Source organism: Hermetia illucens, chromosome 5 (genome assembly GCF_905115235.1).
Source record: "Hermetia illucens chromosome 5, iHerIll2.2.curated.20191125, whole genome shotgun sequence".
In the NCBI taxonomy this organism is placed as follows: Eukaryota; Metazoa; Arthropoda; class Insecta; order Diptera; family Stratiomyidae; genus Hermetia; species Hermetia illucens.
The window spans coordinates 37614224-37633146 of NC_051853.1; the positions used below are offsets into that span (position 1 = coordinate 37614224).

Genomic DNA, 18923 nt, shown 5'->3' on the forward strand with positions numbered 1-18923 from the left:
TTAAACTTGAATTGAAAACCTATCTTAAATGCTGTTATGTGCATTGAATAGACACATAAACTTTGATTTGTCGAAAAAAATTATAACTGCTGTTTTTACATCAGTATCTTATGTACCACATTTCCAAAGAATGGACCAAATTTCTTGTTATTTTTTTCAATCTACCACTATTGCGGGTCATTAAGCTAGCGTCGTAAGAATATATAATTATAATGAAGTCTATCAAAAGCATACGTATATGGTATACTCCTAGGCATGTGCATGGCTACTTGTGCCAGATATTAAATGTGGAAATGGAATCGCCTGGTGAATCATAGCATTAGCAACAAAGAGTTCATTTTAACCAAACAAAGCTTTTCATTGTATATGCGATTTGTCAGGAACCCAATGCTGACCAGATACAATTTAGTGTGTTACTCGCTAGTGGCTAAAAATCTGAATCACACTTTGAATTGGTTAACAAACAACTCCATACGCTAACTATGAAGAACGAGGTGACTAGATTGAATGAGAAGTTCAAGGGCTTTCTGTAATTCAAAAAGGCGATTACAAGCATTGGTCAGGATATAATGTTTTGAAAAGAATATATGATATCTTCCTGGGAAGGAAAAAAAAGGCACTGATCATAAGAAAAAGACTTATCTAAGACGAATATACCGGATTAGCAGTTTACCACCGAATTCTGGGTACTATTCAACACAAACCTGAATTAGGTATGTGAAATCCATTCAATTAAAACAGAAAATACTCATTTACAGAACCTATTATATAAAAAGGAACACATTTCGATGAATATCAATAATCGACACGGTTTCAAAACTGCGTATGCTAAATATCTCATTCCCGAGACTTCCTAAGAGATGAATTGTCAAAACGTATCAAAAAGGTATCAAATTCATATATGTCATCAAAGTCATGAACTATTCTCCTCAAAAGATGACAAAGTGGGTCTTAAGGAGTATCCCTCCTCCTCTTCACCCTTACAAATTAACCGGATTAACACCCCACAACCTATTAAGCTGAATTTTATCTACAGCTAAACCGTCGTGGTATCGCTTATAAATTTCGTCCAGCGTGTGCGTATTTTAGGTGGGGGAGAGGCAAAACGTGTGAGCACTCAGACTCTAGTGATCCATTGCACCCCCGTCTAACGACCGCTGGGAGATCTTTCTTAACGAAAAGCTGCAGACGGAGAAGGATGAAGGCGAGTCTCTCAAGCTTAAAACCGGAAGAAATTGTACTAACTAGCCCTCCTGGCTGGGGTTTGCTTATTACTGACAAGTCTACACGGAAAACAACATGCTACGAAGCCACAAAAGAAACCTCAGACTGGATTGACTACACAATGATGAACCTGGCAACGACAAAGGATTTCCGCATTTTCGTACTTTCTCATGGAATGTGCGCTCCCTGTACAAAGATATAGTTGCCAAGCAGTTAGCCGATACCCTGTCCCAATATAGAGCTGACGCACTCCAGGAGATGCATTGCACATTAACCGGTTTTCTAAAGAAGAGTCACTACACCATATATTATAGTGGCCATCCTGTAAACCATGTGTTCGGAGCAGGTTTCCTAGTCAGCCAAAAAATGAAACCTGCTGTTATCGGCTTTGAAAACAAGGCAAATTTAGAAACATAAGCCTCATTAACATTCACGCCCAAACAGAGGAGACTACAGAGTCGGGGAAGGATACCTCCTAAGAGGCGGCAGAACGAATCCTTGAAGCCTGTCCCAGGTATGATGTCAAAATCATACTTGAGGATTTTAATACCCAAGCAGGGACGGAGCCCGTATTCAGGCAACACGTTGGCTCACATAGCTTACATTAAAATACAAATGAGAATGGACTATTCAATTAGCAGAAGTACCTAGTTTGGGTGGAAAGTGGTCCACAAACAGACGGGACCACTTTCAACCAAGTCGACCACGTGCTGATCGACCATATAGGAAGCCAATATAGACTCAGATCACTATCTCGTTGGCATGGGGCTCCGAGCTAGAATAACAATACCGCCCAGAAACCCTCTGACAATCAAGTAAGAGTTAACACTGAAACCATCCACAGGACAGTCCTTCCTAACACCTATATGGGGAAAATGAATGATGCAATAACCGCAGTCAACGGAGATCCTGGAGTTGAAGCATCAAAAAATGATCTTCACAATCACCTGGAAAACGTTATCATAAATATGACCAGAAACATACTTGGCCCCACTCGCAAAAGGAGTCGGAACGGCTGATTCGACGGAGCATGTAAGCTAGCAACGGAAAGAAAGAATGTTTCTTACCGAGTAATGCTGCATTCTCAAAGGATGCGGGCACGAGCAGAAACCTACCAAGAACCGTCGAACGGAAAAGCGACTTCACAGATGAAAAAGGAAGCCTGGGAGAACCAACAAGTCTGCGAACTCGAAAAATACAGGGAGCAACCGCACGAAGCGCGGGGGTTTTACCAATAAGTCAGCAGGATGAAGCCTTATACACCTCGCTGCTTATCCTGCTGAAACGAAGAGGGAGATCTGACTTCCGACAGAATGGGCATTTTGGAGCGATGGCTTGAATTCTTTGATGAACTGGTCAACAACCAGAACGAGTTGGAGCTCCCGCCGATTGAAGACGACGGACAAATACTGCAACCGCCAAGTATAGAACAAACAATCTGTCCAATTCATCGGCTTAAAAATCATAAGTCGCCAGGAGCCGATGGAATTACAGCCGAATTGGTTAAATATGGAGGTGACCAATTATACCAAGCAGTTCATCAACTTATTCTAAAGGCGTGAAACAGCGAATCAATGCCTGATTACTGGCAATGAGGCATCATCTGTCCCATACATAAAAAGGGAGATATGGCATCATGCAGAAGTTATAGCGGTATCACGTTGTTGAGTACCATCTATAAGATATTCTCTGTTATCTTGCTAGTTTGGATAGCCGCATACATCCAGGACGTCATACCAGAGAGGCTTCACTCTAGGCAAATCAGCAACAGATCAGATTTTCGCTGTGCGGCAAGCGATGGAAAAACTGTTGGAATATGGACCGCCTATGATAGCATAGCCAGGGTAAAACTGTACACGACCATGAGAGAATTCGATATTCCGACGAAGTTGATAAGACTGACCTGACCCTGACCAATACGCAAGGCCAAATTAAAGCAGCAGGATCACTCTAAAGAGCATTCGATATCAACAACGGTTTAAAACAAGGGGATGCCTTATCATGCGTCCTTTTTAAGCTGGCCCTGGAGAAAGTGATCCGTGATGCTGAGGTAAATACAAGAGGTATGATCCTCTTTAACTCCACCCAACTACTGGCCTATGCTGACGATATCGACATCATGGGAAGAACAATCCGAGACGTATAAACTGCCTTCATCCGGATCGCGCAAAATCTCGTGTTGCAAATCAATGAAGGCAGAACAAAGTATATGGTGAAAACGGCAGCACCAAAGACCAATCAACCAATCATCAAATCAACCAAAACCATCAATCGCCAATTAAGCTTACAAAGCGCTCGTTAATCATCTAGGTTACCGCCTTATGATTGCATACACTTCAGCCTGAAAGACCGTTGTATATTATCCGAAGGGGAAGCCCGCTTCCCGTTTTTATTCGAGAGGTAGACTCCAGCTTCTAAACTCTGTTCTGTGTTTGAGCTATCGGTGTAGAAGGCGTCAATATCCTGACTTGCATTCTTCTGGTTCGTTCCAGTTTTTTCCTCGTTTCAAGATAACGTTATATCTTCCACCAAACAGATGTATGGAGATCCGAAAATCAAAAAGCATTGCGGTTCAGTTCTCCAAATAACTTTTCTGTTTCCCCATAGATCTAATCGAATTAGTCTATGAACTGCTCTCATTGCAGTGCTCTCTACGTGGCTTTGGTGATACCCAGACACACAGTTCTTTGTTGTGCGGCTAGTTTACAGGGAAAACTCATTTGTTTCACCTTAACCCACCAAACTACAGATGATAATGACAGTAACATGTATCCACATTACTACCTGAAGTCTAAGTCCAAATGTCGAGACAAAAGTCGGCCTACATAGCCCATCAGTTGTGGGCGCTGGTTTCATCTTTATCTCTACATGTATGTTCCAAAGACGCCTCTTGTCAAGAATAATTCCCAGATAAGAAAAGCTGGAAAGCCACGTGGGCTCTGATGACTTATAAGTCCATTGGAGGAAAAAAATGGGGTTGCAGCCCAAAGATAGTACTTTGGATATATACTGCGATAGTAAGGCCAATGATTACCTATGTGGCAATGGAGACGTGCCCAACGGCATTGCTGAAGATCCTTCTGGGATTAATCCCCTTCCATCTGCACGCAGGAGGGCAATATTAGGATGGCTGGGAGTATCAGTGAGGCGGGAAGCTGCCTAAACCGAAGGAAGTTTGATATTTTTCCTAGGCGGTATCCCAAATTGTTGATTAGTAACTGATTACGTGGTGCACTGACGGATCCCTCATAGGGAGCAGATGCCGGTGTCATTGGTCCGAGGAAAATGTACTTGAAGCCAATGGGTAGGTACACTAGCATATTCCAGGCGGAAATATACCCCACAGACAGATGTTCCTCCTTAAGTCTCCAAACGAACTAAGGGGGCGCAACATTCCTATTCTCACCGACACTCAAGCAGCGATCAAGCAACATAGGTCCAACCGGGTGAACTCTAAACTCCTTCTGTGGAATCGGCAACGGTTTCATGACTATAACATTAAGAAATGAAGAGGAACGGTTGAGGGAACTATACTGGTAGGTCCTACCAGGAATGGAGCAGTTCAGAGTGCTCATTGGTGATACGAACCCATGCGCACAAAGGATTCGTTAAACCTCACTAAAAAGAACATTCGAATCATAGTCACAGTCGGCTAAACTATCACGTAGGGAACTAGGGATATTCAAGGACACTGCCAGAAGGTTTTCTGCAGAGTGTGATGAAACCTCTATACACGTTCTGAGATAGTGTCCGGCACATGAACAAAGTAGGCCTAGTCATCTGGGAGAACACTTAATACTAGATCGAAAGTTGAAAGATCTGGAAGTAGGGAATATACTAAAGTTCTTGACGGTTGTACGCTTGCTTGAGATACTATGATTAATAGGTACACTATAACCAGCAAAAGGGGCACAATAACTCTTTAAGGATGCGATGTGACTTTCCCTTAAGAGAATAATAATAATAAACGATGCGAAGCCAATCGTTCCTTTATCGCAGACGAAGAACGCCGAAATGGAGAGATCTCTAAATAGATGCTCAGGAAAGGGTCGGTGGAGACACAGGAGGAGGAGGAGTGGTTGGAGAGACGGCATTATATTATATTAATTATAATCTTACCCGGTTTCTCACGGGGCATGGAGGATATTGCCAGTACCTGTTCAGGTTTAAACTAGATACTTCACCCGATTGTCCAAACTGCAGTGGAGACCCAGAGGATCAAGAGCATGCATTTATCCACTATTCAAGATTTTTGGAGGAAAGGGAGAACTTTGAGGAGACTCTAGGAGAGGTGCTCTTACCAGAACATCTGGTGTGAAGAATGTATGATCAACTCCATCGTCGCATCTATCCAAAGGAAATTGCAAAAGGCAGAAGAGACTAGAAAAGGGTGGTTAGTACGCCACGTAGTTTCGTATGACCAAGCTAAATTGAAGTTTCTTCGCCCCATGATGTAATATCCTATATTTGGTTGGGGAGAGTCGGGGATGGTTTTAGTGATTAAAAATACCACACTCTGGAGTGTCCAGGCCAGTGTCTTTTGAAGATTTCCACTTCCTCAAAAAAAAAGGCCGCAGGGCCACTATGTCATCGCCCCCCCCTCCCTTCCTGAAGAGGAAAGGAAGACGGGAGACACTCGCCACGTAGGTACCAGATTGGGCTCAGGGCTAGTGCCTCCCCGTCAATTCCTCGCACGTTAGTGATTTGTGATTTTGTCCCCTACCTAAAACGGTTTAGCTACTTTAGGAAAAAAAATTTCGGTGGTATCAACTCACCTCGAGACGTCACGTCTCTACTAGAGTAGTTTACCCTGGGTGGGTTTAGTTTTTTTTTTTTGAGTATTGATTCTAGGCAAGTTAGAAAAATCTCTGCGTCCTGACTGGAAGATAATATTTGTGAATCAAGACCCCCGACTTTCATCTCGGCAAACTGTTAGCAATCGGGTTAACTCTACCACGTCCCGTCCGGTTCCACATATAATCTCGTGTAGTCGGTGTTCATGACTGGCGGATCTGTTAAGGGAGTCTGGTTGGTTGACAGCCTTGACAACGATGTTGGTGCCAAGGTGATGTAACGCGGAACTTTAATCTTAACAGATTACTATCCAGAGTCCTACTTTCGTCTTTCGGTTAGGCTCATAATGACTACCTTGTAACGTTGGGATTATCGCTCCAGGCGCCGAAAGCAAGCATTCTGAGGGCACACGCTACCATCGTCGTGGAACGTGCCCATATTCCAGAAACCAATCACAGTCCGTTTTCGATAGTCAAAGGTCGTTGGCTTGAGGTCAGCACCTATCCGTAGCGTTGTTGACATTTCGTTAACAATATAAAAAACTTTAGTATTTCAAAAGTTCGATTCGATGTAGATACTAGGAAAGTACGAAATTTGGTTGCCACCCATGATTTGTAAATTGAACCAAAAATAGGAAAAGTCACAAAAGGACAATCGGTTAAACACTAAATTCTGGAAAATAATTGATACACTATTTTATAGCATAGTAATAATGACAACTGGAATTCTTTTTCAATTTTATTACAAAAGATATAGAAACGAAGGACTAAACAAAGTGATACATTACTTTGTTATTTGTTTTCACCACTTTTTGCCATAGCCTCCCCCGAGACCGCCGCCATATCCGCCTCCGAATCCACCACCATATCCTCCTCCGATTCCGCCACCGTATCCTCCATGTCCACCTCCAAATCCGCTTCCACCTGATGAGATGACTTTGATAATTTTCACGGATCCACCGCCGATTCCACCTCCGTATCCTCCGAGGCCTCCGCCGAATCCACCGCCTCCGTAGCCTCCATGTCCACCTCCGATTCCTCCATAACCGCCACCGATGCTTCCACCTCCGTATCCTCCATGGCCACCACCGATACTACCGCCTCCGAATCCTCCGTAACCACCGCCACCACCCAAGTATCCTGCCGAAGCGACAGCTACGAAAGCCAATAAGCAGATGAAGATTTTCATGTTGTTTTCACTTGAGGACTAGGAGCAAGCAAATGATGCAGTCTCACCCCATGCACTTGATATTTATACCTTGTCTAATTTTCATTCTCAAAGTCTATTCGTCAATTTGGGATTAATTAACATTGTATTACCTTAACAATGAGAATCTAGATATGCGGATTTCACATTAAAAAAAATAAAAAAATAAAAGCATTAGCGATTCAAGAAGCAGTAAATTTTTTGCGAAAAGCTTTAGCAATGTTTTGCACGGATCAGTAACCTTTTATGTAGCAGATTCACTTCCAAACATTACTGACTTACATTGATAACTATCTTTAACGTTTCAAAGTTAAATACTACCATAGCTAGTGGCTCAATTTGCTTCTTTTGCAACAGTATCTTATCTACAAAATCAACCAAATTTCTGAACCTTTTTTTTCATACGAACATTTACTTTACGATTATTTGTAATTAGGCATTTATTATGTATGGAATATATTGTATAAAATAGATTTTAATTATGAGCAATCTCCAGCCTTGACTGCTAACGATTCCGTTGAGCAGCCATGATGGGACAGCCAGCTTTAATGAGGAGTCTCAATCATGAGTACATTATCAATATTTTTGTTTCATGCCTTTGTACATGGACTGCATTTTATGAATTATAATATTATCAGAAATGGAAAGATTTTTCCACGCCAATACTTTTGTTTTCGAACGATCGTACAAGTAAAAAAATCGGGTCGACCATCTGGGTTTTTTCATGTTTTGGAGTTTTTTCCAACCCATCGTAATCAAATAAGCAATCAAAGGTAATGACAAAGTAAAAAGTAGAGTAAATTGTAAAAAATATTTTGTACTTTCTAAATATTTTTATTTATTACAATTTCATTAACTGAATTGTTTAAGTTACACAACGAAGTAGTTTTTTCTCACGAATCTTAAATATTACATAAAAAAAAATTAAATGCATATCATCTTATGGTTTAATGCATTTTTTTAATTTTAATGTCGGCCTAAATGTATGCAATAAAGCATGCAGTTTTAATTTAAATTCAAATGAGTAGTCAAAAGTTCAAATGTGGGCATTCACATCGTTCATTCATATTCAAAGATTCGCGGGTCAACTTTCAGCATCTATTATTTTTGGAGATGCGTATTGTTCGCTTACTAAATTCAGAAAATATAAATTAATTTCAGGTGGAAACATATGAATGGAGTTTTTTATAAACTGCATACAATAATGGAATATTCCTCTTCCGAGAGGCTGTGATTTAGTCCGAACTGGTAACGGTGTAAGCGTTAATGATAATACACAATATTATGTAAGAGACCACAAATATGAGTTATGTATTTCATATTGTTTGAGGCAGTATGACATGTGTTGGATTATGGTAAGTTCATTGCATCTTAAAAGGACTTTGTTCGGTGAAATCTGACCAATTGAAAGGTTATGTATAAACTTTTACCTATTATCTGTAACTTTGGGTTATTTGACAGCTCCTTAAGAGATGAGAATATATTTTTTTATGGGATTTTTACTCAAGCAAAAGTTCACTTTTGTTTTCACCAGTAGTTTCAAAGGAGCGCTTTCAGGACTCACCGAATCGAAGAGCGAGAATCCCGCCCAGGATGAAAATTATACGAATCTGAGCGAAAATTACAACGGTCTTCACTATCCGTTTTAAGACAAAACCCCAAAAAAACCCTTATTAAAATCGGTTACTCCTATCCATGCGAAATTTGGTAGAGGATTGAAAACAGCGAATCACCCCGCATGAAGTAAGTAACACAGTTTTTGCTTTTATCAACGAATATAGTCATGTGATAAAGGGCTCGGTTGGTACTTTCCGAAACAGATATTTTTTTTTTGGCATTGGTTGCAAAGGGGTCGACTGCGTTGGTCTGAAAGAGTCAGTTACTTTAAGGAGCCATCCTCTGAAACTACTACTACTCCTCATACCGGTTCGGCAGAAGGGAACTTTGGCCACTAAGGAGGAGGGACTACAGGCTGAATCCTGCCTGTTAGAACCTTCACCCTTACCGGTTAGAGCGGAAGGAAAGAAAGCTGGTGACGTAGATGTTACTAGTTTAACGCCGGTATGTGATGGATCCAAGCGGCCCAGACATCGTGAACCTGGAAAGGCCCCAAGCCGGCGGCAAAAGAGGGCACTCCAAAGGAAGATGAAGCACTTTGGGAATGAGGACATGGACGTGGCTGTACGACTAGGTGCGGTAATATCCAGAGAATTCGAACGCAATTAGGCGGAATCTCTGGCGGAAGGTGGAAATAAACTGGAAACCCCGGTTAGATTCACCCTGCATGCACCAGACTCTTCTATCAGCGGTAAAGCGCGCAAGAAGCGTAAGACAACACATCTGTTGTGGCCAACGCTTTATTTTATTATTTATATTTTATTATATTTATACAGACACGAAGGCGGGAAGGAAGAGGACGTATGCGCAAGCTGCAATCTCTGTTCTGACTGCTGCCGTGCGAGTTTCCTCCAAGGATGGCAAAATGTCAAAGGGACAATTTATCATCCTCCGGGAATATTGTGGAAAAAGATGCTGCAGCCTGGAACGAAGCCAAGATTTAACAATCAAGGTATTCGCGATGGGCTTCTCATTCATTTGGAGTGCACTGACGAGGCTACCTTAAAGTGGCTCTAGCTGGTAATCCCGGCTTTGAGTTCCCGTGGTCAGCCCAAGTTCACCATTGTGAGTACTGAGCTACGCAGGACAGTACGAAGAGGACATCATCGACATGCTGGGTGAATAGAACCCGGACTAGAGGGTAAAGCTCATGAAAGCCAGGAAGTTCAAATCTACACAAGTGGAGGGTTGCAACTTGGTATTCGAACTGAACCAAAACAGTGCATACAGTGGCGGAACCCTCGTACGGGGGTTCGCACTGGTGAAGGGACTACAGAGTGAATCCTACCTGCTAGTAATTTCTCCAACACCTTCCAAGGAACAGGCGGAAGAAAGGCAAGCCAGAGGCGTGAACAGAACTGACTTGATGCCTGTTCAAGTCATCGAATCTATGCAAATCGGACACCACAAACCAGTCAAGGTGCTAAGTGGGAAACAGACGAATGCTCTGCGGGATGAGATGAGATTTTTCATGGATGAGGACGTGGGAACTGCGGTACCTCCAAGTGCGGATATTCTCAGAGAAATCAAACATGGAGCGAGCGAGTCTCTGGCGGTACGGTGTGGGGGAAACGCGGCACACGCGAACCGCAGCATACGCTTCTAACAGTTTTCCATATCACATTAGACTAAGTTTATGTCGAAAACATAAAGATTTGTACTATCAACCTGCAGCATGCCAAAGCCTCCTGCTATCTGTTGGCAGTGAGGTTGACAAAGCTGTAGGACTTCCCCTACATTTTTCTGGTGCAAGAGCCATGGGCAAAGAAGGCTCTGCCAGTTCTCTCTACGCTTCAGGGTAACTTCATATCTTCTACCAAACAGAAGTATGGGGGCTTGAGAATCGAAAGGCATTATAAGAACTGAATTTCGTACTTCCAGTAACTCTTCTAAGACTCTGTACCCCTCCACATCCGTTATTTCCCCAAAGATCCAATCAAATTGGTCTATGAGTTGCTCTCATTGCAGTGCTGCAAATTGAGTAATGCATTTAGAGCTGTGCCGGATGTCGTGCTCATGTCACCAGTGATATCCAGACACACACTTCTTTGAAGTGCGCCTAGTTTATGGAGAAAACCTTTTTATCTCGCCTTAACCCATCACACTACGGATGCCTACGGAACGAACATCGGCCTAATGATAGCAACGCATATCCACGTTACCACATGAGGCCTAAGTCCCAATGTCGCGGCAAAGGTCCGTCTGCACAGAAGATCCATAAGCTGTGAGAGCTCGTTTCATCTTTACCTCAACATGTTTGTTTCGTTGCGTCTGCTGTTAGACAGTGATCGACACCCACCTAAGCGTACAGGAATCTCTGCGTTAGCATAGCATGGGTCCACGAGCACACTCATCGCGTACTCACCATTCAAAGTTGCGTCCTCTATCTTTGTGACCAAAGAATGAAGAGCAGACTCACAAGACTTTCCCCGCTGGTAAGCATCTTGGTTTTCATTAAGTGGGTGCGACCTAAGTACGTTTCCATGAATGTGACGCTCAACCAGTCTCTCCAAACCTATCAGCAAGAATGAAGTCTAGCTGATCTATCTTTGGATTAGAATAGTTATATTTTCCAGGTTTCGGTACGAAGACTACCTTAACCTTTTGCCAAGAGGACGGCACGTAGCCCAGAGCAAGACAATCTCGAAAAATATTTCTGAGAGGTTGCTCTAAGTGCTCCATACCCTTTAACATTGCTGGCTAGAATCCATCCATGCCAGGTGCTTTCAAATGCTCAAAGGACACTACGGCATCTCTCACCTTTTCATAAGTAACAACCGCTTTCGCAGTGTTCCAGTTCCCCTTGCGGCACTTGCGTGTTAAGGGGGTTGCAAGAACCATCAACTCTCTCCTTCTCACTCGTTCTCGTGGGTGGTGTGCTTCCAGGAGCGCCTGTACTGATTCCAGTCTGGAGCTCGTGAAAGTATCGTCTGGTTTTCTAAAGGAGTCCAACTTGGCCCACTCATTCCTTTTAAGGACTCTGCATAGCCTTGAAATCTGTTTTTCGCCTTCCAGTTCCTCATAGTATTCTCTAGAGGAATCTCATTTCGAACATATAACGAGCCTCTTATAGTCACGCTGTGACTTCCTGAAATTTAAGCAGCCTTCGTTCTTATTACTTTTGTAAGAACAGTTCAGAAGACGCGTAGTTGATTTCCTCAGTTCTTGCAGTTCTCGATTCCACGATGGAACCGTTTTACCACGTTGGTCTCGGGAAATAGGACAAACCCCTTCATAGCACTCTAAAAGTATACAGCTCCAAGTTTCCAATTCATCTTCCAGCGCCAAAGGAGTCCTAAGTCGCCTAGGGAACTGTACTTTATTGCCAAGAAATTCATTGAACTTTCTCCAATCTGTCTTCCAAGGGTTCGGTTTTTGTACTGGAGATTGTTCGCCCCCAATAGTCACATTGAATTCTAGGTACCGGTGATCTGAGAGTGAGACCTCATCTAGCACCCAAATGATTGTTTTTTCGTTTTTTATTTTGTATATATTTATTTTTTAAAAAATGCCTCTCGTTATGATCTTGAAAATCAGGACGAGCGATTCATTGCTAACTGCTGCAAGTACGTTCATTACAAAAATAATCCAGTATATCCGCTGCAAGAGTAGCATCGAATGCTGTCTATTGACTGTTAGTCAAATATGTATTCGGATCCCACACCCGCAACTAACTGATGATGTGGGGTATTCACTGTTTCAACTTTTCTACGAATTTTATGCCAGTAGGTATCACCTTTTCCCAGAAAAGGTTATGTAATGACAATGTGTCGGATCCGTGGAATCAACTTTTTTCGGCATCAATTGTATCTAGATACACTATATCTGAGTGAAATTGCACGGTATTTTACTAGGATGAATTTAGGGGGTTTTGCAGCCAAATGCTAAAAATTATAGTAATATACTATTATTAACTTTATTTGAACGGATATCGGTGTGGAGGGTTCCTTGAAGAGGCACCATACTCGAAACCTAGGCCTCCTGATTTTTTTCAGATATTTTGGTTGGGTAGTTTCTGAAGATGGATCTGTTAAAAAAAACGGTAACTCTCGTCCCCCCCGCATTCCCGACATTTCCAACAAATGTCAAAACTAAGACCAAGCTAGTACTAAGTACTAACAGACACCTTTCATTTGATAGCCCACATGACTATATTTGGGGAAAAAAATGTATACCCCCCTATTGCATGCATGGCGACCCATCAGAGTTAGCAAGAATTGCCTTGCAATATGTGAATAGTATATACGTAAGCTTTCATTATGCCAGAATATCTTGAGCCCCGTAAATTCACAAAAAAAGGCAACTTTGGCTAGCTATAACCTTACTAATAATAGTAGGATTTCCTCAAAATTCTGTAGTGGTTATGAACATAATTGACAAAAATAGCACATAAATGTGAAAACAAATTTTTGGATCTGGGTGTCACAATTTACATAGCCAAGTGTAACGTAGTTGTGTGAACTCTGACATACCATAGAAACCACCCCTGGATAGGGTTTTGCGATGGGGCAACAACCCATCATGCAAAAACTACGTTCTCTGGACGAACCAAGGCCATTTTTTAACAGGTCAAGATTTACAAATTGAGCACGATTGCAGTCCAGGAAACAAATTGGATTGGTAGCGAAATAAGCGATATGAATTTGCACACAATTTTCAAAAATGGCAAACCATCGGGTCTCAAGGAGCTTGGAATTGCATTTATAGTGAGCAAATAGCTCAAACCGTCATCGACTTCAAACCTATTAAGGTTGTGTGCGATTCGCATCAGAACTCAACCTTTCAACCTCTGGGTCATCAACATGCGCGCCCCGACTGAAGTCAAGGAAGATGCAGTGAAGGACGAGATTTATGCACGCCTGGAAACACTGTGTGACTCATTCCCTATAAACGATGTTAAATTACTATTGGGTGATTTTAATGCCAGAATCGGAAACGAAAGCTGCCATCGGGGAACCACTGAAGGACATAACCTCCGTGGGAAATACAGTCATAACGGCCTACGATTAATTAACTTCGCCAGCAGTAGAAATCTTGTCGTAAGCTCCACATGCTTGCCGCACCGGCGCATTCAGAAACAGACCTGGAAATCACCAGACGCATATACCTTCAACCAAATTAACCTCATCGTTCTCGCTGGTCAAAGACAGATGTCCAGTGTATTGGATGTATGATCCTATCGAGGAGCAAACCGCGATTTAAATCATTACTTGATGAAGGCGACATGTCGGTGTAGAATGTCCTCAGTGCACTAATTGGAAATCAGTCCTACCAAAATCTTCGCGGTTAATAAACTCCTAATCGATGCTAAAATATCACCTACGCAACACGGCATGAGCAACATAGATGTACACGGGTTCTGGGAAGAACTTAAAGGCACCATCAAGGAAGTCGCAGAGAAGGTTGTGGGATCCAATTCCCGGCGAACGTCAGTTGACTGGTTTGACAATGAATGCAGAATATCAACCGATTCAAAGAACGAAACCTACAGACAATACGTGTATATCCAACCAGAGCCAAAAAAGAAAAGTATGACGAGCTACTGCGAATTTCGGATAAAATAATTAGACGTAAGAAACGGAAATAATTTGACGAGCAGTTGCTGAACATTAATGAAAATCTAGCTAATAGAAAACGAGAAGCATACAAACTAGTGAATACAATTAAGAAGGGTTATCAACCCAAGGAACAGTATCTGCAAGGACAAAAATGGAAACATCATCACCAACGCCAACAGCATCAACAAACGCTGGATGCCGTATTTTAAAGAGCTTCTGAATCCAGCACCTGATGCCCCCATACAATTAGCCCAAATCGATGGCGGTATTGGTGATTCTGGCCCTATTATACATCCTCCGAGAGTGCGGTCACTGAAATCAAACAAAGCGTCGGGCGCGGACGCGATTCCAGCCTGACAGCTCCAGTGGAATCTAGGAAGGCGAGGAGATCCTAGATGACTGACGCAGGAGCATCACATGTCTCATTCACAAAAAGGGAGATAGATTGCGTTCTGAAAACTACAGAGGCATTTCAATAGTCTGTTCTTTCTGTAAAATACTGACGAATATTCTGCAGAATAGAATAAGACCATACACCGAACCACCCATTGATAAGTATCAAGGCGGGTTCAGGCTTGGTCGCTCCACAACCGACCAGCTTTTTACCGTTAAACTAAGCCTGCGAAAGTGCTGGGAATATAACGTTGATGTGTACCAATTCTTAGTCGACTTCAAGCAAGCATACGACAGTATAGATCCTGGAGTACTCTACAACATAATGCTATAATTTGGTATACCAGTTAAACTAGTCCAACTGACGAAAATGACTATGACCAATTTCAACTCACAGATCAGTATCCAGAACAGGTTGACTGATCCTTTTGAAACATGTACTGATTTGAAGGAGGTCGACGGACTGGCGCCGACTCTTTTCAACCTAGCACTCGAATGGATACCAACACTAGCGAAATGATATTCATTAAGTCGACACAATTGCTAGCGTACACAGATGACATTAACATCATGTCCCGAAAACTGAGGCAGTGGAACTTCGGCATACTCTTGACACTGCTGCGACTAAAGTTGGAATACGCATCAATGAGGACAAAACGAAAATAATGACGAAATAAAACGAGTAGAACGCCAGCTCATTCGAGCATCAACGTAGGGGACCTCAACATCGAATTCATAGATAGGTTTATATGGCTAGGTAGCAGCCTGTCAAAGAACGCAAATGAGCTTGACTATGTAAAACAACGGATACAGCTACCGAATAAAACTTTCTTTTCGGTCCTTCCCATAATGAAATCGAAGCATGTGCACAGAAACACGAAGCTCAGCCTATACAAAACTATCGTACGGCCATAGGCAATAGGCAATAGGTACGAAACCTGGACCCTAACGCAAAGTTCCGAAAATTTGGTAAAAACATTCGAAAAGGAAAGTCCTTCAGCTAATTTTCGGACTAGTTCGCGACGTGATGGATGCGCATTGGGTACAACCATGAGTATTATCAACTGTACGATGAGCTAAAAGTCTCGAAATTCATTAAACAGTGAGGCCTTCGATGGGCAGGGGCATGTCAAGTGAATGAGCGACGTTCGAATGCCTAAAAAGGTTATGAACGGATAACGCTAGAAAGAAGCGAGACTAGGAAGAAGACCGAGAGCACGGTGGGAGAGCATCATATATACGGACACATAGCAAACACTGGACTTCCAAGATCCGGGAGGCGGGGTGAGCTTCTTGGCTGCATATTAATGAAGACTTATCACGAACTCCGTCGAGCAGAGAAGCGACTTCACAGACGGAAAAAGGAAGCCTGGGAGAACCAACAGGTTTGTGAACTAGAAAAGTACAGGGAGCAAGCGCACCTGGCGCGCAAGTTTCACCAACAAGTCAGCAGGATGAAGCCTTATACACCTCGATGCTCATCCTGCCGAGACAAAGAGGGAAATCTGATTTCCGACAGAATGGGCATATTGGAGCGATGGGTTGAGTACTTTGATGAGCTACTGAACAACCAGAACATCGGCGAGTTGGAGGTCCCGTCAACTGAAGACGACGGACAAATACTGCCACCACCAAGTTTAGGAGAAACAGTTCGTGCAATTCATCGGCTAGAAAATCATAAGTCGCCTGGGGCCGATGGAATTACAACCAAATTGGTTAAATATGGAGGCGACCAGTTGCACCAAGTGGTTCATCAACTTGTGCTCAAAGTATGGGAGCAATTATAGAGGTATCACGTTGCTGAGTACCGTCTATAAGATATTATACGCCCAGAACATCATTGGCCCATAGCAAGGAGGGTTCATTCCAGGCAAATCAGCAACAGATTAGATTTTCTCTCTGCGGCAAGCGATGGGAAAACTGTTGGAATATGGACAACAGTTGCACCATCTATTCATCGACTTTAAAGCCACCTATTATAGCATAACCAGGGTAAAACTGTACACGGCCATGAGAGAATTCGGTATCCCGACGAAATTAATAAGACTGACTAGGCTGACCCTGACCAATGTGCGAGGCCAGATAAAAGCAGCAGGATCACTCTCAAGACCATTCGACATCAACAACGGTCTACGACAAGGGGATGCGCTATCATGCGTCCTCTTTAACCTGGCCCTCGAGAAGGTGATCCGTGATGCTGAGGTGAATGCAAGAGGTACGATCCTCTTCAAGTCCACCCAACTACTGGCCTATGCTGACGATATCGACATCATGGGAAGAACCACCCGAGACGTTCAAACTGCCTTCATCCAGATCGAGCAGGCGGCGCGAGAACTTGGGCTGCACATCAATGAAGGCAAGACAAAATACATGGTGGCAACGTCAGCACCGAAGACGAATCAACCAACAACATCAAACCGCACTGGTCAAACACAAGCACGAACAAGAATAAGGATGGGAGAATACAACTTTGAGACTGTTGACAATTTCTCCTATCTAGGGTCAAAAATCACAACCGATAACAGCTACGATGATGAAATCCGCGCACGGTTGTTGTCAGCCAACAGAGCCTAATTCAGCTTACAAAAACTGCTGCGCTCGAAGCGTCTCACCATAGGGACAAAGCTCTTACTGTACAAGACTATGATCTTTTAGCAAAAATAATTGCGAACTCTTGGCCGCGTTCGAGAGAAGAATCCTCCGCAGAATTTTTGGCCCCCTACATGAGGATGGACGATTCCGTAGCCTACACAATGACGAAATCTATGAGCGATACCATGACCGTCCGGTTGTGGATAAAATCCGGCTGAATAGGTTACGGTGGGCGGATCACTTAATCCGTATGGATGAGGATGATCCCACCCGGAAAGTTCATAAGGGAAATATGTATGGTAGAAAAAGAAGACGAGGCAGACCCTGCCTAAGATGGAGCGATGGCGCAGGTCAGGACGCAATACAGCTTTTAGGAATATCGAATTGGTGGACCTCGGCGCAAAACCGGGATGTCTGGTGAAGCTTATTAAGGCAGGCCTAGACCGGATACCGGTTGTTGCGCCGTTGATGATGATGATGACGATGAAAGACGAAAGAGGTAACATTATCAAATGAGAATAATAAAGATAACAAAGAAGATAATTGCAACTTTGAAACGGCTTTTTTTCCTATCTAGGGTCGAAAATCACAACTGATAATAGTTATGATGATGAAATCCGCACACGGTTGTTAACAGACAACGCAGCCTATTTCAGCTTACAAAAGCTATTCCACTGGAAACATCTCACCGTAGGATCAAAGCTCTTACTACACAAACTATGATCTTGCCAGTTCTGATGTATTCCTCGGAGACTCGGATTCGTAGCAAGAAACATTGCGAATTGTTAGTCGCATTCGAGGGAAGAATCCTTCTAAGAATATTTGGCCCTATAAGAGGATGGACGATTCCGTAGCGTATATAAGGACGAAATTTATGAGTGGTACCTAATATAAAATCAGGCGCAATAGGTTGTGGCAGGTGGGTTATTTACCTGTATGCGTGAGGATTATTCAGCCCGGAAGGTCTATATAGGTAAAATCTATGGCAGAAACCGAAAAGGAAAACGTGGAAGGCCCTGCCATAGATGAAATGATGGGCAGGCCGCTAGACAGCTTTTAGGGAGATAGAATTGGTAGACCTCGACACGGAACCGGGATGTCTGGAGTTCCTTACTAACGCAGGCCTTGACTGAATAGCTGGTCTTGCGCCGTTGATGATTATAATGGTGTGGGGAGTGCTTTTAAGGATATAGAATTGGTAGATTTTGGCACAGACCCGGGATTTCTGGAGTTCTATACTAAGGCTCTAGGCTAGCCTGAGGTTGGGCCGTTAATGATTATCGTGGAAGTAAATGGTTCCATTGAAAGCTACTATCACTTCCGTTTGACAGTCCTGTTCTATGTTACCAGTTTTCTTTAGGTCAATTACCAAATAATGCCCTTCTAACTGCCTTCCACAACCCTTCTGTCGCTCTGTCGTCCGTTTTTGACTCTTAAAACTGTCACTCGTTGGTTTATCTATGAAACCCCATTTGTAATATTGTATTTCATGTTCCTTAAAATGCATTTGAAATCCATCTATATATACATAGTTGTCAA

At 42.8% G+C, this 18923-nt stretch overlaps 1 protein-coding gene across 1 annotated transcript; it reads right to left on the reverse strand.

Annotated features, from left to right (window-relative positions):
• Positions 1-6738: 6738 nt before the first annotated feature.
• On the reverse strand, positions 6739-7264 carry LOC119657545 (acanthoscurrin-1-like). The gene has a single exon (XM_038064492.1). The coding sequence runs from the start codon at positions 7204-7206 to the stop codon at positions 6820-6822; it is 387 nt and encodes a 128-aa protein (XP_037920420.1). The 5' UTR covers positions 7207-7264; the 3' UTR covers positions 6739-6819.
• Positions 7265-18923: the final 11659 nt, after the last annotated feature.

What these genes read in the sequence shown, in the direction of transcription:
- LOC119657545 (XM_038064492.1), bottom strand. Translation starts at nt 7,206, where the DNA reads ATGAAAATCTTCATCTGCTTATTGGCTTTCGTAGCTGTCGCTTCGGCA.